This window comes from Capricornis sumatraensis, chromosome 12, assembly GCF_032405125.1.
Source record: "Capricornis sumatraensis isolate serow.1 chromosome 12, serow.2, whole genome shotgun sequence".
Taxonomy (NCBI): Eukaryota; Metazoa; Chordata; class Mammalia; order Artiodactyla; family Bovidae; genus Capricornis; species Capricornis sumatraensis.
In genome coordinates, this window is record NC_091080.1 from 31,480,915 (window position 1) to 31,505,707 (window position 24,793).

The 24,793-nt window shown below is 46.9% G+C and overlaps 1 protein-coding gene and 1 non-coding gene across 3 annotated transcripts; both read left to right on the forward strand.

Annotated features, from left to right (window-relative positions):
• The first annotated feature begins 371 nt into the window (after window positions 1–371).
• On the forward strand, window positions 372–24,793 carry THSD1 (thrombospondin type 1 domain containing 1). Of its 2 annotated transcripts, XM_068984544.1 has the most exons (4): window positions 372–481; window positions 3,924–4,886; window positions 17,894–18,052; window positions 23,299–24,793. In XM_068984544.1, exons 1-4 carry the CDS (start codon window positions 424–426, stop codon window positions 24,666–24,668), a joined length of 2,550 nt encoding a protein of 849 aa, XP_068840645.1. In that variant the 5' UTR covers window positions 372–423; the 3' UTR covers window positions 24,669–24,793. The 2 variants fall into 2 exon arrangements, with proteins under 2 accessions (XP_068840645.1, XP_068840647.1); XM_068984546.1 differs by lacking the exon at window positions 17,894–18,052.
• On the forward strand, window positions 21,741–21,876 carry LOC138089380 (U8 small nucleolar RNA). Its single transcript, XR_011145808.1, has one exon. It is a non-coding gene; the product is annotated as a U8 small nucleolar RNA (small nucleolar RNA).

Consider the following 24,793-nt stretch of genomic DNA (forward strand, 5'->3'; position numbering starts at 1 on the left):
AGATATATTATCAACGTTGGCTATGAGCTTCAATAAAATTAAGCAAAGAGCAACCAACTGTCCACTTAAGGGTCTGCTATAAAGATAAAAGACATGGTGTTTTGCAGAGAAAGTCTTGCTGTGGGCAGACCTAAATGTTCTTAGCAGGTGAGCTATAATGAAAGGAAAGGAACGTGTATAATTACTGATCATTTCCCTGGGGGCAACAGTAATGTCCTTCCTGTTTTCTTTTCAGTATTAACGAGGAAGTCTGACTTCTTAGAATGGTTTTGTCATCTCAGGGTTACTATTTTATGAATCACATTGAACAGAGCCAATATTGCTTTGAGGTTCTCCTTGCAGGTGTTTTTGAACGAAGACTCCACAATTCGGATGTGAGAAAGGACATGAGGAGACCAAAGACCTGGGATTTTGCTGATCAGAATGAAACAAACGTTGAAAGACTTTTCAAATCTATTGCTGGTGGTGCTCTGTGACTATGGTAAGTGTTGAGTGCACTTATGCTATGGGTCTCAGTGAAGAAACATAAATGGGAGGTTTTTAAATGCATGAATGTTGATGCCTCTCTATGAAGGAGGCAGGACAGGGACTCCAGTTCAGTGCCTTTTAAACCATGATTCTTGCAACCCTAGGTTCTCTTAAGGTTCTGCATTATTAATTCAAGTTTCATTTAAAATATATTTTAAAGTTTTTTTTTTAACTCACTTTCACAAGTTGGAGACAAACATGTTGCCCTCACTTTGATTGATCTCCTAGTGTTTCAGTGTTACACATTTGTGTGTGTACTGTCTTTTAGTTTTGTTTTTGTTTATTGTTTGTTTTCACTGTGTCTCAAAGCATGTGGGATCTTAGTTCCCCAACCAGGGATTGAACCCACACCCCCTGCAGTGGAAACACTGAGTCTTAACCGCTTGACTGCCAGGGAAGTCCCTGGGATTCATTTCTTTTTGTGTGCATACTCATGTATGGTCAGTTGCTTCAGTTGTATCTGACTCTGCAACCCCATGGACTATAGCCTGCCAGACTCCTCCATCCATGGGATTCTCCAGGCAAGAATTCTGGGGTGGGTTGCTATTTCCTTCTCCAGGGGATCTTCCCAACCCAGAGATCGAACCTGCGTCTCCTGCATTGCAGGCAGATTCTTTACCACTGAGCCACTGAGGAAAACATTGCTCTGCATCTAACAGCCTTATACAAAAAACTATAAAAGGGTACTTTGTTTCATATAGATAAAGACATCAAAAATTTTTATTTAAATAGTCTGCAAGGATGCTTGTTATTGTTGAGAACAAAATATTTTACCGGCACATAAAAAAGTTGATGAGCAGAAAATAAAGCATAAAAGTTGAGTGCCAAGGCTGCTACTAAAAAATGGAGGTATTTTCATATATGTGGGGTTTATCCCCTTCTCCATTTGAAATTGATCAAAACACACCATTACCAGTTAGATTTCTTTTGAAATCCACATGCTTATATTGAGGCACCAGTTCCTTTAAAGGAATGGGAGAGAGGAAATGAATGAATGGAGAAAACTGAACTATAGTAGTGAATTTGATGGTATGACCAAATTGTAGTTTTCTAAATGAGAATATATTCTTGCCTGTAGAGACTAGAGTTCAAGTGTAAAGCAGCCAAGTTCCCTCTTCAGTACACCTCTTCTATCTGCTGCTGTTGAGATTCATCAATTGTCTCTTTCCTGTCCATTTCCAAAGGGACATGTGTGTCTCTTTCATTGACTAGCTGCCCAGCAAATTAAAATCTGATCTGCCTGTGTGGTAACCGTATCCTTGACAATAGGTTTTCATTAATTAACTAAGTGTGGTGTGCTTCTCAGTCTTAAAATTCATCACAGAACCATTCTGCCCCATCGGATGCAAATGAATATAAGCTTTGTTCCCAGTCCTTACTCCTTCCTTGGGCTGCAGTGAGCACTGGAGGTCAGCTCTGAACCCGCACAGAAGCTGCATCAAAAGCGACCGCCTTCCTTAACCCTGAGTCACCTTCATCCAACAGGGAGTATTCCTCAATTTGTCTGTTGATGAAAAAAAAAAACCTATTATGGTCTTTCAAGTGTCCAGATCTATCCAAGTTTTACACATCTTATTTCCCCTTATCTTAAATAAGAAATGAGTGAAGTGCTGAGGCGATCAAAACAAACCTTCATGGGCCAGTATTTCATGTGCTGATTCTAATAACCATTTTTTAATATCCTTGAATTGTCTACCTTTTCTTTTTGAAAAAAATTTTTATTGGCGTAGTGTTGATTTACAGTGTTGATTGTTTTCTGCTGTATAGCCAAGTGAATTTATTTTGTATTGAAGTATAGTTGATTTACAATACTGTGTCAGACTCTGCTGTAGATTAAATGTATTTAAGGACCACCAGCCCAGATAACACATTGAGGTCCTTTGGGCATATATGACATATATAATTACTGTTATTATATTATCATGTAATATATTTTATTATCATGTATATAGAAGAAGACTTACAAATTCCTACTTACATGTTGTTTTTCAGACCAAAGGGCACTGCACTTTCTCAAATCTAGAATGCTTCTTACCCTAGCCACAGGCCAGTTGATTGTTGTATTGCCAAATTCTGTCTCTTTGGTATGTATTTGGATAGGGTTCAAAATAGAAACAAGGATTCTTGTGTGTCTGTGTTCTTTCTGCTTTTTACTTCAGCTGCTCCAGTGGGTCTCTTTTTAAAAAAAAAAAATGATTATCCTAACTAAGTGATACTTTTGGGCCAGTAGTCATCTATCTTGTCTAGGCCTGTTACTGTAATGTCATTAAAATCACCAAGGACATGCTTAGCTATTCCGTGAATGTTCACTCTGTCCCCTGGATTAATCCATGTAGGATAGAATGTCAACATTTCTTATTCATCTAAAAATTTCTGCCTTATACAAACAAAAGGCAGTTTCTTTACTGGTAAAAATACTCACACACCTATCTTCAATGTCAGAAAGCAGTAACTTACAGGTACAGCTGATCATTGGACAACATGGGGTTTAAGGAGTCTAATCCTCTGCACAGTTGAAAATCCTGATATAACTTATAGTTGGCCCTCCATATCTGCTGTTTGCATCTGCAGATTCAGCCAACCACGGATCATCGAGTTACTATTTACTGTTGGAACAAATCTGGGCATAAGTGGACCCTTGCAGTTCAAACCCGTGTTGTTCAAGCATCAACTGTATATTTAGAATCGTCTATGTTAAGTAATCTAGAGTACTTCATATTCTGTCATTTAAATCAGGCTTTCTTTCACTTCACCGTAAACCTGTGGATGTGTGTATGTGTGTGCACGCACGTGCTAAGTCGCTTCAGTCATTTCCGACTCTTGGCAATCCTATGGACTGTAGCCCGCCAGGCTCCTCTGTCCATGGGATTCTCCAGGCAGGAGTGCTGGAGTGGGTAGCCATGCCCTCCTCCAGGGGATCTTCCTGACCCAGGGATCAAACCTGCGCCTCCTGTGTCTCCAGCGTTGCAGGTGGATTCTTGACCACTGGGGAAGCCCTTGCTGTAAACCTATTTCCGGCAAATACCTAAATCCTGCAATATGACTAAAGTGGGCAAAGTGAAGTGCCGGAGTTTTATCATGAGAGTTGTCACTGGTTACTCTTGCCTTATTAGGTTTCCTTCACGGATAGATTCCATTGTTGACTGTTGAGAATTCAGAGTATCCATTCATTATTTTGAACGAGAATCATGAAAGATGGAGATGAAGGACCTGAGCCATTTTAGAATGGGAGAGGCTCAGGGCCCAGCTCCCAGGGTTAGCACTCAGCATCATTTTATGTCATCCTTGGCTCAGTTCAAACTTCTCCTGTGTCTAAAATGGTGTTTTCCTCGATGTCACCAGTACTGCCGCTCAGATGTCCCTTTTTAAAACTCACTATGACCGTTTCCTTTCAGTTCTTGGAGAGGCTGAGTATCTCGTGCTGGGGGAGCCGGGCCATGTAGCACTGAGCAACAGCACGGTGACTGTGGATTTCCATGGTGCCAACGGGACGCTGAGGAATGTGTCTGTCCTGCTGGTGGAGGCCAGCTCCAACCAGACTCTTACAACCAAATACCTCCTGACCAACCAGTCCCAGGGGACCCTCGAGTTTGAGTGCTTCTACTTCAAGGAGGCGGGCGACTACTGGTTCATGATGACCCGGGAAGCGACAAACAGCAGCCTCCCGGTCCCCTCGAGGGAGAGGAGCGCCTTTCTCAAGGTGGAATGGCCCGTCTTCCACGTTGACCTGAGCAGGACGTCCAAGGCGGCTGAAGGCACCTTCCAGGTGGGCCTTTTCACCAGTCAGCCACTGTGCCCGTTCCCCGGGGACAAGCCCGACATCTTGTTGGAGGTCACCTTCACCAACAGCCTCCCGGAGGCGAGGGCGAGTCAGGCCCTGCCGCTAGAGATTAGGGCCAGCAAGAGGGTGGCGCTCGCTCAAGGCCAGTGGGTTGAGTTCGATTGTCCCCCTGTGGGGCCGGAAGCCTACGTCACGGTCACCGTGGTGCTGAAGCTGCTGGGCCGAGACTCGGTCATTATGTCCACAGGCCCCATTGACCTGGCCCAGAAATTTGGGTACAAACTGGTGATGGAGCCGGAGCTCACCTGCGAGGCTGGGGTGGAGGTCACAGTGCTGCCTCCGCCGTGCATCTTCGTCCAAGGGGTGATCACCGTCTTCAAGGAAGCCCCTAGACTCCCCGGGGAGAGGACCAATCGGTTGGCTGAAAACAGCCTGGCCTTGGGAGAGAGGAGAACAGTATTCAACTGCACTTTGTTTGACATGGGGAGGAATAAATACTGCTTTGACTTTGGTGTTTCAAGCCGAAGCCAGTTTTCTGCAAAGGAGAAGGAGTGCATGCTAATTCGGAGAAGTATAGGTTGGTATTGCAATTTTAAGACCTTTTTTTTTTTTTAATGAAATTGGTATCTTCATGCAATCAAAATTATTCTTTTGAATTTAGATGAACTTGATTTTCTGTGAACTTCAGTACAGTCACTCAGTCGTGTCCGACTCTTTGCGACCCCATGAACCGTAGCATGCCAGGCCTCCCTGTCCATCACCAACTCCCAGAGTCCACCTAAACCCATGTCCATGTGTCGGTGATGCCATCCAACCATCTCATCCTCCGTTGTCCCCTTCTCCTCCTGCCCTCAATCTTTCCCAGCATCAGGATCTTTTCAAATGAGTTAGCTCTTTGCATCAGGTGGCCAAAGTATTGGAGTTTCAGCTTCAACATCAGTCCTTCCAATGAACACCCAGGACTGATCTCCTTTAGGATGGACTGGTTGGATCTCCTTGCAGTCCAAGGGACCCTCAAGAGTCTTCTCCAACACCACAGTTCAAAAGCATCAATTCTTCTCCGCTCACCTTTTTTATAGTCCAACTCTCACGTCCATATATAACTACTGGAAAAACCATAGCATAGCCTTGACTAGATGGACATTTGTTAGCAAAGTAATGTCTCTGCTTTTTAATATGCTGTCTAGGTTGGTCGTCTTTTAATTTTCATGGCTGCAGTCACCATCTGCAGTGATTTTGGAGCCCAGAAAAATAGTCTGACACTGTTTCCACTATTTCCCTATCATTTGCCATGAAGTGATGGGACCAGATGCCATGATCTTAGTTTTCTGAATGCGGAGCTTTAAGCCAGCTCTTAAACTCTCTTTTACTTTCATCAAGAGGCTCTTTAGTTCTTCACTTTCTGCTGTAAGGGTGGTGTCATCTGCATATCTGAGGTTATTGATATTTCTCCCAGCAGTCTTGATTCCAGCTTGTGCTTCCTCCAGCCCAGCGTTTCTCATGATGTACTCTGCATAGAAGTTAAATAAGCAGGGTGACAATATACAGCCTTGACGTACTCCTTTTCCTACTTGGAACCAGTCTGTTGTTCCATGTCCAGTTCTAACTGTTGCTTCCTGACCTGCATACAGGTTCTTAAGAGGCAGGTCAGGTGGTCTGATATGCCCATCTGTTTCAGAATTTTCCACAGTGTATTGTGATCCACACAGTCAAAGGCTTTGGCATAGTCAAGAAAGCAGAAATAGATGTTTTTCTGGAACTCTCTTGCTTTTTCCATGATCCAGCAGACGTTGGCAATTTGATCTCTGGTTCCTCTGCCTTTTCTAAAACCAGCTTGAACATCTGAAAGTTCACGGTTCACGTATTGCTGAAGCCTGGCTTGGAGAATTTTGAGTATTACTTTACTAGCGTGTGAGATGAGTGCAATTGTGCGGTAGTTTGAGCCTTCTTTGGCATTGCCTTTCTTTGGGATTGGAATGAAAACTGACCTTCTCCAGTCCTGTGGCCACTGCTGAGTTTTCCAAATTTGCTGGCATATTGAGTGCAGCAGTTTCACGGCATCCTCTTTTAGGATTTGAAATAGCTCAACTGGAATTCCATCACCTCCACTAGCTTTGTTCATAGTGATGCTTCCTAAGGCCCACTTGACTTCACATTCCAGGATGTCTGCCTCTAGATGAGTGATCACACCATCACTCAGATGGGTCGTGAAGATCTTTTTTGTACAGTTCTTCTGTGTATTCTTGCCACCTCTTCTTAATATCTTCTGCTTCTGTTAGGTCCATACCATTTCTGTCCTTTATCAAGCCCATCTTTTCATGAAATGTTCCCTTGGTATCTCTAATTTTCTTGAAGAGATCTCTAGTCTTTCCCATTCTATCGTTTTCCTCTATTTCTTTGCATTGATCGCTGAGGAAAGCTTTCTTATCTCTCCTTGCTATTCTTTGGAAGTCTGCATTCAAATGGGTGTATCTTTCCTTTTCTCCTTTGCTTTTTGCTTCTCTTCTTTTCACAGCTATTTGTAAGGCCTCCTCAGACAGCCATTTTGCTTCTTTGCATTTCTTTTTCTTGGGGATGGTCTTGCTCCCTGTCTCCTGTACAATGTCACAAACCTCTGTCCATAGTTCATCAGGCACTCTGTGTATCAGATCTAGGCCCTTAAATCTATTTCCCACTTCCACTGTATAGTCATAAGGGATTTGATTTAGGTCATGCCTGAATGTTCTGTGAACTGTGCCATCAGTTTTATGCTTCACTCCTCGTAATATTCCAAATGATGTTAACATCCTTATCTGAAAAATGAAGAATATTGGTAAGCATACCCAGCTCACTGCTAACTGCTGCAGGTCTCAGTTTCCCCATCAGTAAAGTGGGGATAATAAGAGTATCTGCCTCGGAGAGTTGTGAGAATTAAGGGAAATCAGTGTGTACATTTCTTAGTACGGTGCCTGGCATGTAGGAAGCACTGGTAAACTTCAGCTATGATTACACTGTATTTTATTTTTTAGGTATGTTTATCCTTTTATTGTATATTGGAGTATAGCTGATTTACAATATTAGGTTCAGGTGTACAGCAAAATAAATCAGCGTATATATATGTTTATCTCCCTTCTTTTTCAGATTCTTTTCCCATACAGGTTATTAAAGAATACTGAGTTCCCTGTGCTATGCAGTAGGTTCTTGTTGATCATCTTTTTTATATATAGTGTGTACATGTTAATCCCAACGTTCTAATTTATCCTCCCGCCACCTTTCCACTTTAGTAACCATAAGTTTGTTTTAAAAGTTGGTAGGTCTGTTTTCTGCTTTGTAAATAAGTTTATTTGTATCATTTTTTTCGATTCCACATTTAAGTCAGATCATATGATACTTGTCTTTCTCTGGATTTACTTCGTTTAGGATGATAATCTCTAGGTCTATCCATGTTGCTGCAAATGGCATGATTTCATTCTTCTTTGTGGCTGAGTAGTATTCCATTGTATATATACTGTTGCTGTTGTTCAGTCACTAAGTCATGTCCAACTCTTTGTGACCCCATGGACTGCAGCACACCAGGGCTCTCTGTCACTATCTCCCAGAGATTGCCCAAGTTCATGTCCATTGAATTGGTGATGCTATCCGACCATCTCAACCTCTGCTGCCCTCTTCTCCTTTTACCTTCAATCATTCCCAGAATCAGGGTCTTTTCTAGTGAGTTGGCTCTTTGCATCAAGTGGCCAAAGTATCGGAGCTTCATCTTCAGCATCAGTCCTTCCAATGAGTATTCAGGGTTTATTTCCTTTAGGATTGGCTGGTTTGGTTTGTAGCACATCTTTTCATTCATCTCTCTGTTGATGGACATTTAGGTTGCTTTCATGTCTTGGCTATTGTGAATGGTCCTGCATGAACCTTGGGGTGCATATATCTTTTGAATTACAGTTTGCTCCAGATACATGCCCTGGAGTGTGACTACTGGGTCACATGGTGGTTCCAATTTCAGTTTTTTAAGGAATCTCCGTACGGTTCTCCCTAGTGGTTGTACCAATTTACATTCCCACCAACAGTGTAGGAGGATTTCCCTGCAACCTCTCCAGCATTTATTATTTGTAGATTTTTTGATGATAACCATTCTGACAGGTGTGAAGTGATACCTCATTGAAGTTTAAATTTGCGTTTCTCTAATAATTAGTGATATTGAGCATCTTTTCATATGTTTATTGGTCATCTGTGTGTCTTCCTTGGAGAAATGTCTGTTTCGATTTTCTGCCCACTTTTTGATTGGGTTGTTTGTTTGATATTGAGCTACACGAGCGATTTGTGTATTTTGGAGTCTGTTGCTTCATTTGCAAATATTTTCTCCCATTCTGTGGGTTGTTTTTCATTTTGTTTATGGTTTCCTTTGCTGTGCAAAAGCTTTTAAGCTTAATTAGTTCCCATTTGTTTATTTTTGTTTATATTTTCACTACACTAGGACGTGGGTCCAAAAAGATATTACTGAAATTTATATCAAAGAGTGTTCTGCCTGTGTTTTCCTCTAAGCGTTTTATAGTAGCCTGTCTTACATTTAGGTCTTTAATCCATTTTGAGTTTGTTTTTGTGTATGGTTTTAGAGAATGTTCTAGTTTCATCCTTTTGTATGTATTTAAAGATTATATGATTATATCATGGGGCTTCCCTGGTGGCTCAGAGGTTAAAGCGTCTGCCTATGGCAACTCAGAATTCAAAGCTAAATTCCAAATTGTAGTGAGTAATGTTGTGTCTCCTCTAGAGAGTGTCATCAAGGTTGTCTCTTTGCTGTCATGCGTCCCTTGTTATAAGAATGACACCTCTTTAGTGAGAGTTCACAGGCAGATTTTTAGAAACTTCTTCAGATTCTTAATTCTTTGCACAAAGAAGTAGGGTTATTATGGTTCCACCCAGGCCCCAGGCTCCTCTTTGCATTTCTTTCTCTTTTCCTGGGTGCAGGCCTCGTCTTGGCAAGAGGTTAATCCAGCAGAGACGTTTCTGATCACGTACCCATTCCCTTATCTACTTTCCCACTAGGCCCTGTGCTCCCTGATGGCCCAGGCCTCTGAGGATCTTTGGTGCTCCACCTGTTTCTTGCTCCAGATTTGCTTACTTCTCCTGAGAGATGCTTGTGACTCCGTCCCTACCACTGGCGCTTCCCTGCTTGTGGTTACCTCGCTCTAGCTTACGTTCCGCGGCCTGTTCCTTTGACAGCTCCCCTACCAATACCCCAAATGCCCCTGCCCCGTTGTCCTGATGCCCCTGCCAGCTGCCCTCTGCACCCAGGCGGAGCGGGGCCCCTGGGGGTGCACGTGCCTCCACTCCTGCTGGACCCAGCGTACCACCCCCTGCTGCCCGCGCCCCTGCTGTTCCGCTCTGCTCTGCTGGCCCTCCCCTGTCCTCACCTCCACCCCTGCCTCATGCTCAGAGCTCACTCAGCCACACAGAGCAGCTGGAAGCCATCAGGGACGTGCCTCTCACTCTCCTACCGAGATCCCCATAAGCCTGCCGGCAGCCGTCCTATCCTCTCCTTTGCTGTCCCCAGAGAAGCAGCGTCATTCCTCCAGTGCGAGGTCAGCACTCCCCTGCCCTGGGGATCCCAGCCCCTCTGCTCTCTCCGGAACCTTCTGTTAATCGTGATTACCCTCCTCTCCCCCATCTCTAACCGTCCCTTCTTTACTGGCTCATCCGCATCCACTTTGAGATGTCCTTAGTCATCTCATCTGAGAACAAAACAAACTTGCCCGTCGCCTCTTCATTCTCCCCAGAACACTCCGTCTTCCCCTCGTCTTCCTTGTGTAGCCCTGGGTCTTGAAAAAGTCACCTGTGCTTTGGATTTTACTTCCTCACCCCCGTTCACTTTGCACCCCACTCCTGACTCACACCTGCCCTGCAAATGCTCTCAATAAAGCAGCCAGTGAATGACTTCGAGGCCCCCAAACCTGGGATGCTTCTCGTCAGTGTCTTCGCTGACCTTGATTCTAGGACATCACACTCGCCTGTTTGCCTCCTACCTCCCTGGCTGTTCCTTCCCTTGCCAGCCTGTTCTACCACTCCTCACATCCCTTAAGCCTCAGACTTCCGAGTCTTCTGTTTGGCCTTCTGCATCTTCTCTCGGAACCTCTGCGTTTTTCATTGTTCTCACAGTTGCTAGGTGATCGCTGTCCTGTTGCTGACGGCTCCAGGCTAGCGTCTCTCGCCTGCATCTAAGCTGAACAGATGTCTTCCAGGCCCCTCAAAAGCAGCGTGGAATTGGACTCAGCAGCTTACCCCGCAACACTGCTCCTCAGTACAAGGCTCTGCCCATTTCATTGTTTGAACCCCAAACTCAGGAGCCTTCCTCTTCTTCACCTCCTATGAACGAATCACTAGGTCCTATGGATTTTGTCTCTTCAAAAAAATCCCTGAGTCTCTCCATGTCTCTTCATTTCCACCGACACCCCTTGCTTTAAGCCTCCACCATCTCCCAGCTGAACTCTGGTTTTGGCTGTGCTGTGCAGCTTGTGGGATCTTAGTTCCCAGTGCGTGTGTGCTCGGGTACTTCCATCCTGTCCGACTCTTTGCGACCCCATGGGCTGTAGCCCGCCAGGCTCCTCTGTTCGTGGGATTCTCCAGGCAAGAATGCTGGAGTGGGTTGCCATGCCCTCCTCCAGGGGATCGTCCCCACCTGGGGATCAAACCCACATCTCATCTCCTGCCCTGGGAGGCAGGTTCTTTACCACTAGCCCCATCTGGGAAGCTGATCACCTGGACTCTTTTAATAGATCCCTAATTGTTTTTCCCGCATCCCCTTCATTCTCTCCAGGCAGCCAGAGAGGGACTGTTGAAAATTCAGGTCAACTGAGGGCTGTTCTCTTCCTTGAAACTTGTCAATCACCTCACTTGACACCTCACCTATGAGATGAGCATCCATGCCCCCTCTGTGGCCAGCTGTCCCCCACCTCCTACAGTCACCATCCATGGGCTGGAGACTGGGTACCCCTCTGCCCACCTTCACTTGGTTACATGAACCCATCCCCCAAGTCTCCTCCTGGGCACTCTTCCTCGATCCCGGGCTCGGTAAACTCCCTGGTATGAACTGGCCCAGCGTCCATAGACCCTCCTTCCTGGCATTTACCCATCTGTCATTGCTTGTTCAGTGTCCTTCTCCCACATTTCCACACCTCCCTGAACTCTAGGTTGCAGAAGCTCATTTTGTGACAAAAGCCTACTTGTGCTGCCATGAAGCTATTTATGATCTTTGTTTGGCCCACTTCATATACCTGGCACATTAACAGGTGCTCAGTACATATTTAGTAAAGGGAAAGTTGTACTCTGATGTGACAGGTCTCAGCTAGGTGTCGGTGGAAAAACAATTATGTTAATTTAATCATTCAAGATGTGGTTGCCGTCTCAAAAGAAGTTGCTAAGGGGAAAAAAAATTCTAGTTGACTGAATTTAATGGAAGCAAGGGCTTCCCAGGTGGCCCTTTCCCGTGGTAAAGAACGTGCTTGCCATTGCAGGAAATGTAAGAGACTCGGGTTCAATCCCTGGGTCAGGAAGAACCCCATGGAGAAGGAAATGGCAACCCACTCCAGTATTCTTGCTTGGGAAATCCCATGGACAGAGGAGTCTGGTGGGCTACAGTCCATGGGGTTGCAAAGAGTCAGACATGACTGTGCACCTGAGCACACACACAACGGAAACAAACCATGGGCGGGCAAAGGCGTTCAGGCCACTTGAAGGACCCTGGGAGCAGGAGGTCTCCGTGTTGGTTCGTTCTCCCAACTGTGGGGCTTCCCGCTGACTCCTCCACTGGTGTCTAAAGACTGAGTGCCCCCCAGCGGCAGAGGGAAGACCCTGGGATGGGGGATGGGCAGAACAGGGAGTAGAGCTGTGTCCAGGCTGAGGGTGCTCAGGGTTCCCTCTGGGGCTGCAGCCACTAGACGCAATTGGGCAGTAGGGCTGGAAGGAGAACCTTGAGGGGCTAAACGGTCCTGGAAACCCCAGATTCTCTGTGTGTGGCCACCCAGCAGGGCTCTGCTTGGCTGGTCAATGAAATTTATGCTAGTGATGGAAACTCAGTGCCTTTGTGTTTCTGGTATAAAAGTTAATGACTAAATCAAGTTCTTTTCATTTTCCATTTAAATTGCTGGCTCTGACCAGTAAAGACGGTCCTTGTTGCCAAATGGCATCATTCAGGGGCCCCGCCACCCCCACTGAGCCCATCATGAGCTGTGATTCACTGATGCACAGTGCATTTCCCATTAGTTCCTTTTGAAAAGGGAAAATGGGTTTGATATGTTTGTCTGTTTTTCCAAATATGTCTTAGGACCTTAAACATGTACATACTAATTTATAGGAATAGGATAATGTCAAAAGTGATTATTTGCGATCTTCATTTATCCTACTTAGTGTGAATGTTTATGAGTTTCTCTGCAGAAATGTTATATGTGTGGTTACGAGATGCTGCGAGGGGAATGTTAGTAATATCGGGCACAAGCGCTGCAGTAATATGCAAAAATCTAAATTGAGAAATTCTAAATTCTGGACTCATCTGCCCCAATGGTGTCAGATAAGGGATAATGGATCCTGTTTCTCAAGGCAAATATATATATAATTTAGGGCTAAGTTGAGAATTACTGATAGAGGGTATAAATTCATAGTCACATAGTGTTTTTGACAAGTAAAAATTGTAAATGTTCAGTACATAGTTTTCTTGATAATTTAAGTCTGTTGGCTATCTTCTTGTTTCTCTGATTAGATAGATGGTCTTGTTTTTCATTCCCAGTGTGACTGGACAAGAGCTTTTGTCAAGAACAGGAGTACTGTCATCCTGTTATTGTTGTCTTATTTGCAGGTGCTTAATCACTGTTTCATCTTTAATTCTTTGCCAGGATCTTTTTAAACTACTCATCCAGTTAGTTTACCTAAAACTGGAAAATACAATTTAATATAAGCAGGCCCTTAGATGCTTTAATACTCTGCAGTTCTCTGACAATGAAGGAACCAGTAAACCCTTCCACTTGGTGGAACTCCTGCTCTTCCTTTGGGATTTTTTAAGAATAGCTGACATACTCTTAGTGACCATTTGGCATAATCACATTTATATAGTGATTACTTTGCATCAAGAGCTGTTTTGGGTGCTTTATGAATATTAGCCCATTTAATCCTTACAATAACTGTATGAGTTAGGTTTATTTTATTGTCAACCGTACAGGTAAAGAAAGGGAGGCATAGAAAGGTTAGGTTGGTGGCTTAAAAACTGCTGGTGATTAGCTGGCTTGAGCCTTTTTTTGGCTGTGCTGGGTCTTCATTGCCACGTGCAGACTTTCTCTAGTTGTGGCAAGTAGGGGCCCCTCTCTAGTTGGAGTGGCTTCTCGTTGCAGAGCACATGCTCTAGGGTGCAGCCTCCGTAATGTGTCACACAGGCTTAGGTGCCCTGTGGCATGTGGAATCTTCCTGGACCAAGGATCGAACCCATGTCCCCTGAATTGGCAGGTGGATTGCCACCAGGGAAGTCCAGCATTTGTTACGTTACTGATATTACGTGCTGCCTACTATACAGTCATCTATCAATCCATATATTAAGTAATAGGAAACCTTTTGATTGAAAAAAAGTTCCAGTATTTTCCTCCTCACCTCATTGGTTCATCTTGTGCTGCCCACCCCTCTTGAAGACATCTTACCCACTTTGGAACCCTCTGGCCCAGGTATAAACGTGCGTGGTCCCACGTGACTGAGCCTGTGTCCCCCACAGAAAATCTGAACTGCTGATCCAAGAGTCTTTGCTCCCACGGCTGCTCTTAGCTACTCACTAAAGTCTCTTGAATTTTCTTATAAGCATGTTTTGTTTAGTTATGTTAGACTCATAAGCAAAATGTCTTGCAAATGTGAATACTTCCTACTCTTCAAATATGCTTGGAGTGGAAACAAATCTCCCTTTTCATATTCTGAACACATTTTGCTCATTCAGATTTAATATCCTATAGAGTGGCCTGTAAAGCATTTATCCTGGCCAAACAGGTTTGCTATGTAGTATGATGTCTGGACATCTAAACAGGACAAAACAAACAGCCTGTCATTCATGAAGGAAGACTATTTAGAAAATTGGTCATCTTACTCTTCATTTCTACCACATTTATTATAGCTATCCAGTCAGTCCCCATTTTGCTAAGCATTTTCTTCAGTGTTATTAACAGAAATCTTTAGGTAACAGATAGAGTTATTAAAGCATTAAAAATTTTGCCTCATTAAATTTGTTTATTGCTTTGAGTGATTTCTCTTGTTTTCTGTTTGATTCGTTTGGTTTAGAAGTTTAAGAACTAAAACTTAGTTTAAATGTTTATTTTTTTCCAATGGCTAATGATCCTACCAGTCATGATTTTACTTTCAAAGGAAAAAGGCACATTTCATAATGAGATTTTTGACATTAAGATTCATGCTTTTACCAGAACTTTGATTTTTTTTTCCTGGCTCCTACTAATGGAATTTTTCTTTTTGTTTGACATATGACTATATATTTAAATAATAATCTATGTGATATAAAGGGTGGGCTTCCCTGGTGGCTTAATGGTAAAGAATCTGCCTGCCAATGCAAGAGATTTGGGTTCGATTCCTGGTTTGGGAAGATACCCTGGAGAAGGGAATGGCAACCTACTCCAGTGTTCTTGCCTGGAAATCCCATGGACAGAGGAGCCTGGCAGGCCACAAGTCCATAGGGTCCCAAAAGAGTCCGACGGGACTTAAGAGATTAAAAAACGAAAACAGCGCGTGTGAAGTAGAAGAGTTAAGAAAGAATAACAAAAAGATTCTTGGCTTTTGTAGTCTACCTTTTGTGGTCTTAAATACAAGCACAAGAGAAGGATAAACTATACTTTGACTTAATTTGCCATTTAGAAGTTACAGTAGTGGAATTCCCAGGAGGTTTTTCAGAAATAAATCACAGTACTTTAGCTCAGAGAGACTTACTAGGAGCTTCCCAAAGCTTTACAAGCCCTGGAAGCTTAGTGTCTGAACAGCTCTGAAGCTCGAGGACAAAGCTGGCTTGTTGTTCAACCATTTGAGGAGCTGCAGTGTGATCTGGGAGACACAGAACCAATATTGTGTTCAGTTGGAACTCTGGATGGAACATAATTACCACACCTCACTTGACATTGGTCCAGGATACTGGTTTGTAATGCTCCCACTCTTGTGAAAATCCGAGACTTTTAATTGCTGTAAAGTCATATTCCGTGACTCACTCCAAGGATTGCACCACTTGGCTCTCCTGAGAATGTATCTGCCCTGCGTGTTCTCCTTATGGTTTTGTAGTGCTTTCTAGACCCTTGACTGCATGATGAGTTTTTGTCCGTAATGAAGAGAGACTTTTATGCACAGGATGTTTTGGTGCCTAGTGTGGGCATGACCTGATAGATCTTGGTATTGAATGGGTGTTGATAGAGAAGGGACGAAGGATAATTATTTATAGAGGGTTATTCAATTATTCTATCTGGCAGTGATTACGTGTATGCTTGGGGAAGAAGGTTGCATTTGCCAATCAATAATGACTGTGTTGGATGTGTTCTGTATGTATTTTGAAGCTCTGATGTTAGTGCGTGCGTGCTCAATCACTCAGATGTCTTGAGTCTCTGCAAGCCCTCTGGTGTTAGGTGCATCCCTATTTAGGGTTGTTAAGTCTCCTTGCTGAATTGACCCTTTTATCATTATGTAAATGTCTTTCTTTATCCCTGGTAATACTCCTTGTTCTGCAGTGGGCATCCCTGGTGGCTCAGAGGGTAAAAAGCGTCTGCCTGCAATGAGGAAGACCTGGGTTTGATCCCTGGGTTGGGAAGAGCCCCTGGAGAAGGAAATGGCAACCCACCCCAGTACTCTTGCGTGGAAAATCCCATGGACAGAGAAGCCTGGTAGGCTATACAGTCCATGGCGTTGCAAAGAGTCAGACATGACTGAGCAACTTCACTTTCTTTCTAATACTCCTTGTTCTGCAGGCTACTTTGTCTGATACTAATATAGCCACTGAGTTTTCTTTTCATTAATGTTTATGAAGTATAACTTCTTCTATCCTTTTACTTTTAACCTGTTTCTGTATTTATACTTAAAGTGTGTTTCTTTTAAACAGCATGTAGTTGTATCTCTTTTTTTTGGCCACACTGGGCAGCATGCAGGTGTCTTAGTTCCCTGACCAGGGATTGAACTCGTGCCCCCTGCAGTGAAAGTGTGGAATCTTAACCACCGGGCCACCAGGAAGTCCCTGGGTTATGCTTTTTTATCCAGCCGCACAGTCTTTGTCTTTTGGTTGGTCTTTAGGTTATTTATGTTTAACATTATCACCACGTGGGGTCTTTGTGATGATGCCGCCCCTCCCCAGGGGTAGAAACTCTGTGTTAGTCTCGGCCCTGGGTCTGTCTCTAAGGGTGAAGCTTTCTCTTCTTTTTCCATTCCTTGAGAGCACTAGGTCTCAGCTGGTGCTCTTAGAATGACGGGGTTTCCCCCCCTGTCCCTAGTGGCTGGGGCTCTTGTTGACAGATGCAGAGGAGGATCTGGATGAGGTCTGTCTTTCCCACAAGCTGCCCCTCCCCTCCTCGGCCTCCGCCTCAGGGAGGCTCTCTCCGGTCTTGAACCTGCCCTCAGACCTCCTTGTGAACATCTGGTGAGCTCGGTGGCAAAGAGCCTGCCAGTGGGTACAAATCCCCCGTGGGTAGTGTGGCTCCCGGGGGTTCTGTATTCTCCTGCTGGCCTGCGCCAGGCCTCTGACAGTTTGCTACATTTTTTTTAACTTAATTAATTAATGTGTGGCCCTGCGGGGTCTTTGTTGCCGCGTGTGGACCTCCTCCGATGGCGGTAAGCTCTGCTTGGGCTTCTCACTGTACTGCTTTCTCTCGTTGTGGAGCACGGGCTCTCGGGCCTGCGGGCTTCAGTAGTTACAGCATGTGGGCTCAGTAGCTGTGGCTCACGGGCCTAGTGTGGGATCTTCCCAGACCAGGGATCGAACCCATGTGCCCTGCATTGGCAGGTGGATTCTTCACCACTGAACCACCTGGGAAGCCCCTTCGTTACATTTTTAGATGACGTCTTTTCACCAGCTTGTATGAGGCCTGCTGTCTGCCCCAGGAAATAATGTTTCATCCTGACTTTCCTGGGAGGAGTCTGTCTTTCCTTATAATTCAGGCCATTTGGTTGTCCTGTGACCTTTGCTGACTGATGAGTTCTAGAATGGTTGCTATTTTATAAATTATACAGGCTTCCCTGGTGGCTCAGATGGTAAAGAATCCGCCTGCAATGCAGGAGAACCTGGGTTTGATCTCTGGGTCGGGAAGATCCCCTGGAGAAGGGGATGGCCACCCACTCCAGTGTCCTTGCCTGGAGAATCCCAGGGACAGAGGAGCCTGGAGGGCACATGGGGTCGCACAGAGCCAGACACAACTGAGCTACTCACATTTTCACTTTCCTTTGTTGTAAGGGTAGCAGCAATATTCCAGCTTTGCCCATCTTTGGGAATGTTCTGTGTTACTGACTTTTCATGGCCTGAGATTTGAGTTTTGCCGCTTTCTTTGGGTGCGCTGACATTCTGATTCTCCAAGTGAGTTGGCATTAAAAGCCTGGCCGGTGTCCTTGCAGAAACTTGGGGGCTGTGGCAGCCGTGGAGCCAGTGTAGCGCCTCGTGCGGGGATGGTGTCAGAGAGCGTCGCCGCGTGTGCCTGACCTCCTCCCCCTCCCGACCTGGCTGCCCCGGAATGTCCTCGGAGACCTCCCCGTGTTCCCTGGAGGACTGTGCTGGTAGGTATCCATCCTCCCGCCCGAGCCTCTCCCGGAGGGGCTGCTGCACTCAGGCCTGCCTGGCAGTCGCCGCCAGGCTGAGTTCAGGAGTGGACTCAGCTGCACTGTCGCTGCTGCTGGCTGCACGGACTCTGTGCCCCTCAGTGTGTCCACAGCTGGGGCTGGCTTCCGGGGACGTAACACTGTCAAATGGGAACATGACAAGGACATCGGTCTAAATGAAAGGTTCAGACATACAAAATCATTTTTAAAAATGCAAAAAATGGGAGGGATGATCATTTCTCCCAGGATTTCTTGCTGTTTCTCCCTCCTTTAACTTCTCTCCATCAAAACTGTGGGGAAACATTAAAACATTGTTTTTCTCCTCCTCATCTCCAAGAAGTCCCAGGGAACCATATAGATCAATTGTCCAAAATGAGGCAAGACGCCCTGCCTTATCCCCTGAAGGGCCCTATATTTATTCTTCACTCCCCTGCCCAGGAAGAGAAGGTGGGGCATTTCATGTTACCATCACCTGGAGACTGGCCCGTCCTTCATCCTCCTGAGCATCTCGAAGGCCCACACCAGCAGGTGCTCAGTGAGGACTTGATGTGGATGGTCTGTGGTGGGGTGCTCAGGTCACTCAGCTGGGTTTGCCGCAGCTTATGGAGCTGAATCCCATTCATTTCCCACAGGTTACAGTAAAAGGGAATCTTTGCTCTTTGCACACACCATCCCCCATCTGAGACACAGCCAGCTCCCCATTTAGTTGACCAGCCTTTGCTCTGGTCCTGACCCTTAGGTGAGGCCCCTCTCTCCAGTCCTGACTTCTTCCATTCTCCAATGCCAGGTTGAAAACCATCCGCGGTTCCTGCCCCTTTGGGGCCTGGAGGAGTTAGATGTTTTCTGTGTTTGACCTCAGAGCACCTTGTTGAGCAAACCACCAGCATCTGGCAGCACCTTGACCGGTGTCCCCACCTGTGACCTTCAGAATCCTGCTGTCTCCTCTTTGCAGCAAGTGCTGTAGGCCTTGTTCCCTTTATTCCAGCCTCCGAAGGCCATTCTGTCTTCTGTGGTTTTCCTATTACAGCTTCAGACGCAGGCTCTCCTCCCAGACCCCAGCTTTCCCGCCCTCTTTCAGCAGCCCTGGGCCCCACCCCAAATCTGTTTCTCCAGTTGTGTCTCATACTGTCTTCTAAGGCTTTCTCCTCCATCTGCCCTTTTCTTTATAAGTCCCCTTACTCTCCATAGCTCCTTCCTTGTGTGTAACTTCTTGCTTTTCATTCTGGGAGGGCATGCTGTGTTAAGCTATTCCGTCTAGAGTTCCATGATACTCAAATGAATTAAAAATCAACTGCCTCTGACTTTTGCTGCACATTTAGCAGCGACAGTGATATCAACCATTTATTACATGTCTCACTCAAAATTCATAGTAATTCTACAAGACAAGGATTCTTATGGTGGGCTCAGATCTTGAGAGCTTGATGCTACCAGGCATTTTTTTTTTTAAAGTGCCTTGCATGTATAAAGTCGGTCCATTATTGTCTCCATATACAGGTAAGAACTTGGTAGCAGAGAGAGGATAAGCCGCCTGCCCAAGGCCATAGAGCTAGAAAGCAAGGGACTAGATCTGGCCTCACCCTAGGCTCCCTATCTTGAATACTTTGCCTCTAAATATTACAGGTCAGTCTAGCTTTCTAAAAGCATCCTGGAATTAGCAATCAGTTTTTGCGGCTGTGTGGTATTATTTCATGTTCTGGCATCTTAATCTCTTTAATCCTGGGTGGGAACTAGAAATTTGTGCATTATAAATTAGCAAAAAGGGTAAGTGTTACAAACACCCCTGCTTCTACTATCAGTGGTCCTCAGATAAATGTTCATGTGGATAAAAATGATCATTTCTCCCAAGTGTTTCTGTCTCTGGTTGAGGCTGTTTTCCACTCCTTGGAAGTGTAAAGACCTGTTTGCAGGCTGCTTAGCATCAGGAAGCTCTCCTTCACTTCAGGGAAAGACGAGATGAGACAGAGATGGGTGAGGTCAGCACCTCTGGGGCTTTTCTCCAGCTGTGGTTTTGAAGGATTCCAACCAGAGTCCAAGGTGACAGCTAAGAGGTCTGTCACGTATGTTTGCCACTGATGGGGCAGTCGCTGCAGACGAAGACATGATCAGCCAGGAAACAAATCTTTCATCATGTGACTATTTTCACTTGTTTCAAAGTCTAGAGTTCTGTTTGGTTTTGAAAGGATGTTTTTATGCCAAGGTCTGAGTGAAGTTCTACATTAATTTGGCCCTTCTTGTTCACCGCAGGAGTGGGTGGATCCAGTTGCCGTGTACCCACATTCCGTCAGATGGGATGTTGAACATTTTGTTACTACCTTTAAAATAATGAATCAATTACTGAATGTTAACATTGATTGAGTACCAGCTCTGTGCCAGTTATTGATTAGAGTTGGAAATATATAGGTAAGCCATGTCTCGGTCTGGAAGGGGCGGATGATATAGTAACTTAGCAGACACAGAAGCAGGTGTAGCGTCCAGCACAATAGAAGATATCCACAGCTTGCTGTGACAACCCAGGCTGGGAACACCTCTGTTCTTGGAAGAAGTGATATGGGAGCTGAAGTTTGAAAGCTGAATAAGTGTCACCTGGTGAACTAGGTGAGAAAGGGAGTTTTAGGAAAGGGAGCAATGGATGAAAGTTCGGCAAATGATGGGCACCTTAAGAAACCCAGAGAACTGACAACAGTTTGATGTGGCTGCAGGACAGTGTCAGGAAAGAGGGATAAAAATGAGGCTGGACAGGGGGATTCCCTGGCAGTCCAGTGATTAGGACTCAGTGTTTTCACTGCCAAGGGCCTGGGTTCAATCCCTGGTCAGGGAACTAAGATGTTGCAAGCTGCATAGCGTTGCAAAATACACACACACACACAATGAGGCTGGACAAGCCAGATCCTAAGTGCCCCTGAAAGATTGGACCTGTGCTGTAGAGGGCTTTTTCTGCTGCAGTGTGGAGTAGAAATCAGAAAGGGCAGGAATGGCTGCAGGGAGGCCTGTTAAAAGAGTTCGTCAGTCACCCAAGGCAGTGGGATGCGGAGGAGAGGATTTAGCAACTCTGGATGTGGCAAGCATGGAGAGGGGAGCATCCCAGGTGACAGTTAGGATTCTGTTGCTGGCAACTGCATGGATGGGTCCCAGCTCTGGGGATGGTGAGGGAGACTGGACCCGGGTACCGCTGACTGATGAGTGCCTGGAAGTGGGGAGATGACACGAGTTGAGGGAGGGGTAGGGGAGTGTCTAGGTAGATGGACATGGGCATCAGAAGAGTAGAACTTATACACGGAGGTGAAAGAGTTGGTTGAGATGGCAGCCAGGGATGAGGAGGCTGAGGGACACGCCCTGCTGCTGGCTCTGCTTCTAATAAAGCTCCCACCCAAGAGTGGGTGGAGGAGGCTCTGCCCTGCGGGAGGGCCCATCCTCAGGTCAGGCAAGTAGACAAACAGTGTTTTGTGGAAAGTTTCTGGATGGTGAGGTCTTTGCCTATAGGTGTCTCATAGGGTGCAGTGGAAAGGGGAGGGGAGCGTTGGGGATGGGTCCAGGAGATGACTCACACAGCTGGGGGTACGACTGGGGGAGAAAGACACCAGACGAAACCAGCACAGCGTTGTGGCTGTGAAGCAATTACCCTCCGATTAAAAATAAATTTAAAAAATCATCTGGTAGGCTAATCCGTACCTGTTCCCCCTTTTGGAGGGCAGAATAGAATGTGGTGATTGGAGCTCGCATGATTCGCGATTAATGGCTCTACGTGATCATGACTTGCAAGACCCTGATTGCTCCTTATACATACATTAACTCAATTCGGTTCAGTTCAGTTGCTCATTCGTGTCTGACTCTTTGTGACCCCATGAATCACAGCACGCCACATAAGAGAGAGGGGACAGGTGATTGGAAGGACTTAAATGATGGACAGTGGCCTAAGAGTTGAAAGAGAGGTCCTGCCGGGTGGAACTGGGTAGTCTCAGGTTCCTGAGTACTTTAGTGGCAGTACAGGCTGAGGTCCCAGGTGGTGTCTGAGTCTTGGTGAAACATTTAGATGACTGTGGGACAAACCAGATTGAGAGACCAGGGAAGAAGGAGGAAAATCAGCGCCACGTGGAAGGCAGTGAGGAGATAAGAGAGCTGAGAAAGCAGAAGTGGGAAAACAGAGGCTCCAGTACCTAGGAAAGACAGTTCCCGGACACGGGAGAGAAAAATTGAGTTGTAGTATATTGCCAAAAGACCTGTTTTCACCTATCAATTTCTCTTGAGATGTGCACATGTAGCTGCAACCTGTCTAAATTACTTTGCGTTTCAAGTGTTACTGGAAATTTTCCAACATTCATCTCAAAGGTACATTTAACTGTTGATATCCCATGTTTACCTTGCTCTAGTGCTCAGTTGTGGAGAAGGCAATGGCAGCCCACTCCAGTGTTCTTGCCTGGAAGAATCCCAGGGGTGGGGGAGCCTGCTGGGCTGCCGTCTATGGGGTCGCACAGAGGCGGACACAACTGAAGCGACTTAGCAGTAGCAGTGCTCAGTTGCAGAGATGGCAACGGCCACCCAGTCCAGTGTTCTTGCCTGGAGAATCCCAGGGATGGGGGAGCCTGCTGGGCTGCCGTATCTGGGGTCGCACAGAGTTGGACACGACTGAAGCGACATAGCAGCAGCAGCAGCAGCAGCCCAGTGCTCAGTTGTGTCCAACTCTCTGCAACCCTTTGGACTATAGCCCGCCAGGCTCCTCTGTCCAAGGAGTTTTTCAGGCAAGAATACTGGAGTGGCTTGCCATTTCCTCCTCCAGGGGAACTTCCCCACTCAGGGATTGAACCCACATCTCCTAAGTCTCCTGCATTGCACACAGATTCTTTACCACTGAGCCACTGGGGAAGCCCATATTTACCTTACCTTAAGTGAAAAACCTTGATTTTTTACCTTGAAAGACTCCTCCTGAGGCTTCTATGTAGAAATTTGGGCTCAAGTGTCAGCAGACGCTGAGTGTGGCCAGGAGTCACCCTGATCGTGGCCCATCTGGGCACCACACTTCTTTCTACCGGTCTATGGTTTTCAGTTTGACTTAAGTTGTCTGTAGAAATATGTATGACCAGAAGTCCTAGTCCTTGTTTATTTCACTTCCTTAAGTGCTAGCCACCCAGAGACCTTAGACCCACACAGAGAGAACGATACCAGAGGATGCATTTGTCCTTTTTTTTTCCTTTTTTTTTTTTTGGTAGCTTTCCAACCATCCAGCCCATCTCCTCTCCAGCCCCAGGCTCCCGTGAAGTCCAACAACGTCGTGACGGTCACCGGCATATCCCTGTGCCTGTTCATCATCGTGGCCACCGTGCTCATCACGCTCTGGCGGAAGCTGGGCCGGGCCCCCAAGTGCAGCACGCCCGCCCGCCACAACTCGCTGCACGGGCCGGGCTGCCGGAAGAACTCCGACGAGGAGAACATCTGTGAGCTGAGCGAGACGCGCGGCAGCTTCTCGGATGTGGGTGATGGGCCGGCGGGGAGCCCCGGGGACCCAGGCATCCCGCTGACCTACCGGCGGAGCGTGCCAGCGCCCCCCGATGAGGAAGCCTCGGGGAGCGAGAGCTTCCAGGCCAACGCCCAGAAGATTATCCCGCCCTTGTTCAGCTACCGCCTGGCCCAGCAGCAGCTGAAGGAGATGAAGAAGAAAGGCCTGACGGAGACCACCAAGGTGTACCACGTGTCCCAGAGCCCCCTGACGGACACGGCCATCGATGCCGCCGCCGCTGCCGCCGCCGCAGCAGCAGCATCCCCCGGAGGGCCCGAGAGCCCCGAGGAAGCCACGGCCGGCAAGTTCCGGATCAAATCCCCGTTCCTGGAGCAGCCCCCTGCAGTGGGCGCCGGAGAGAGGCCCCCCTCCCGGCTGGACCATCCACTCTCGGCGGCCAGCTGCGCGGTCAGCCCCAGCCAGACCCTCCTCCGCAAGTCGCAGGTGAGGAGCCACTCCCGGGGGTCCCACTTCCGCAGGACGGCGAGCTTCCACGAGGCCAGGCAGGCCCGGCCGTTCCGGGAGAGGAGCCTGTCCACACTGACTCCTCGGCCGACCCCCGCCCACGGCCCCAGGGCCCGGACCTGGGACCAGGCCGGAGAACGAGGCCGGCCTCCGAGTCGAGGCGCTGCGCTGTTCCCCGAGAAGCGGGACCACGGCCCAGGGGCCGCGGGGGCCAGTGGTCCCTTAAGCCCTCTCCCCAAACCCCACTCCCTGGGGCCGCCCCCAAGGAAACCGGACCTGGGGGATCGCCAGGCCAGGTTCGTGGGGGCAGGTGAGAGACCGGAGCCTCCCCGGGCTCGGAGGGGGCCGTCCCCCAGTCACAGGAGTGTCTCAAGGAAGCAGCCTTCCCCCCCGGCGCCCAAAGATGGTTACCAGAGGGTCAGCCCTCTGAGCCCTTCTCAGGGCAGAAAAGACAAGTGTCAGAGCTTCCCCACCCACCCGGAGTTCGCCTTCTACGATAATACATCCTTTGGCCTCACCGAGGCAGAGCAGCGGATGCTGGATCTCCCGGGATACTTTGGGTCAAATGAAGAAGATGAAACCACAAGTACGCTGAGTGTGGAGAAGCTGGTTATCTAGACCGACATCACCCTCGAGACTTCACACAGCGGGGTCCTGGGCCCAGATCCAGGGATCGGCTGCTTACAATGTTCTGTGGACTCTTTAGTACAGCAGGGCAGGATGTGGGCCAGGTGGTAACTCAC

Excerpts from the sequence above, each read along its gene's own strand:
- THSD1 (XM_068984544.1), top strand. The coding sequence starts at position 424 with ATGAAACAAACGTTGAAAGACTTTTCAAATCTATTGCTGGTGGTGCTC. Across the intron at positions 482-3,923 it reads GGTGGTGCTCTGTGACTATG|TTCTTGGAGAGGCTGAGTAT; the intron begins GTAAGTGTTGAG and ends GTTTCCTTTCAG. Across the intron at positions 4,887-17,893 it reads GCTAATTCGGAGAAGTATAG|AAACTTGGGGGCTGTGGCAG; the intron begins GTTGGTATTGCA and ends GTGTCCTTGCAG.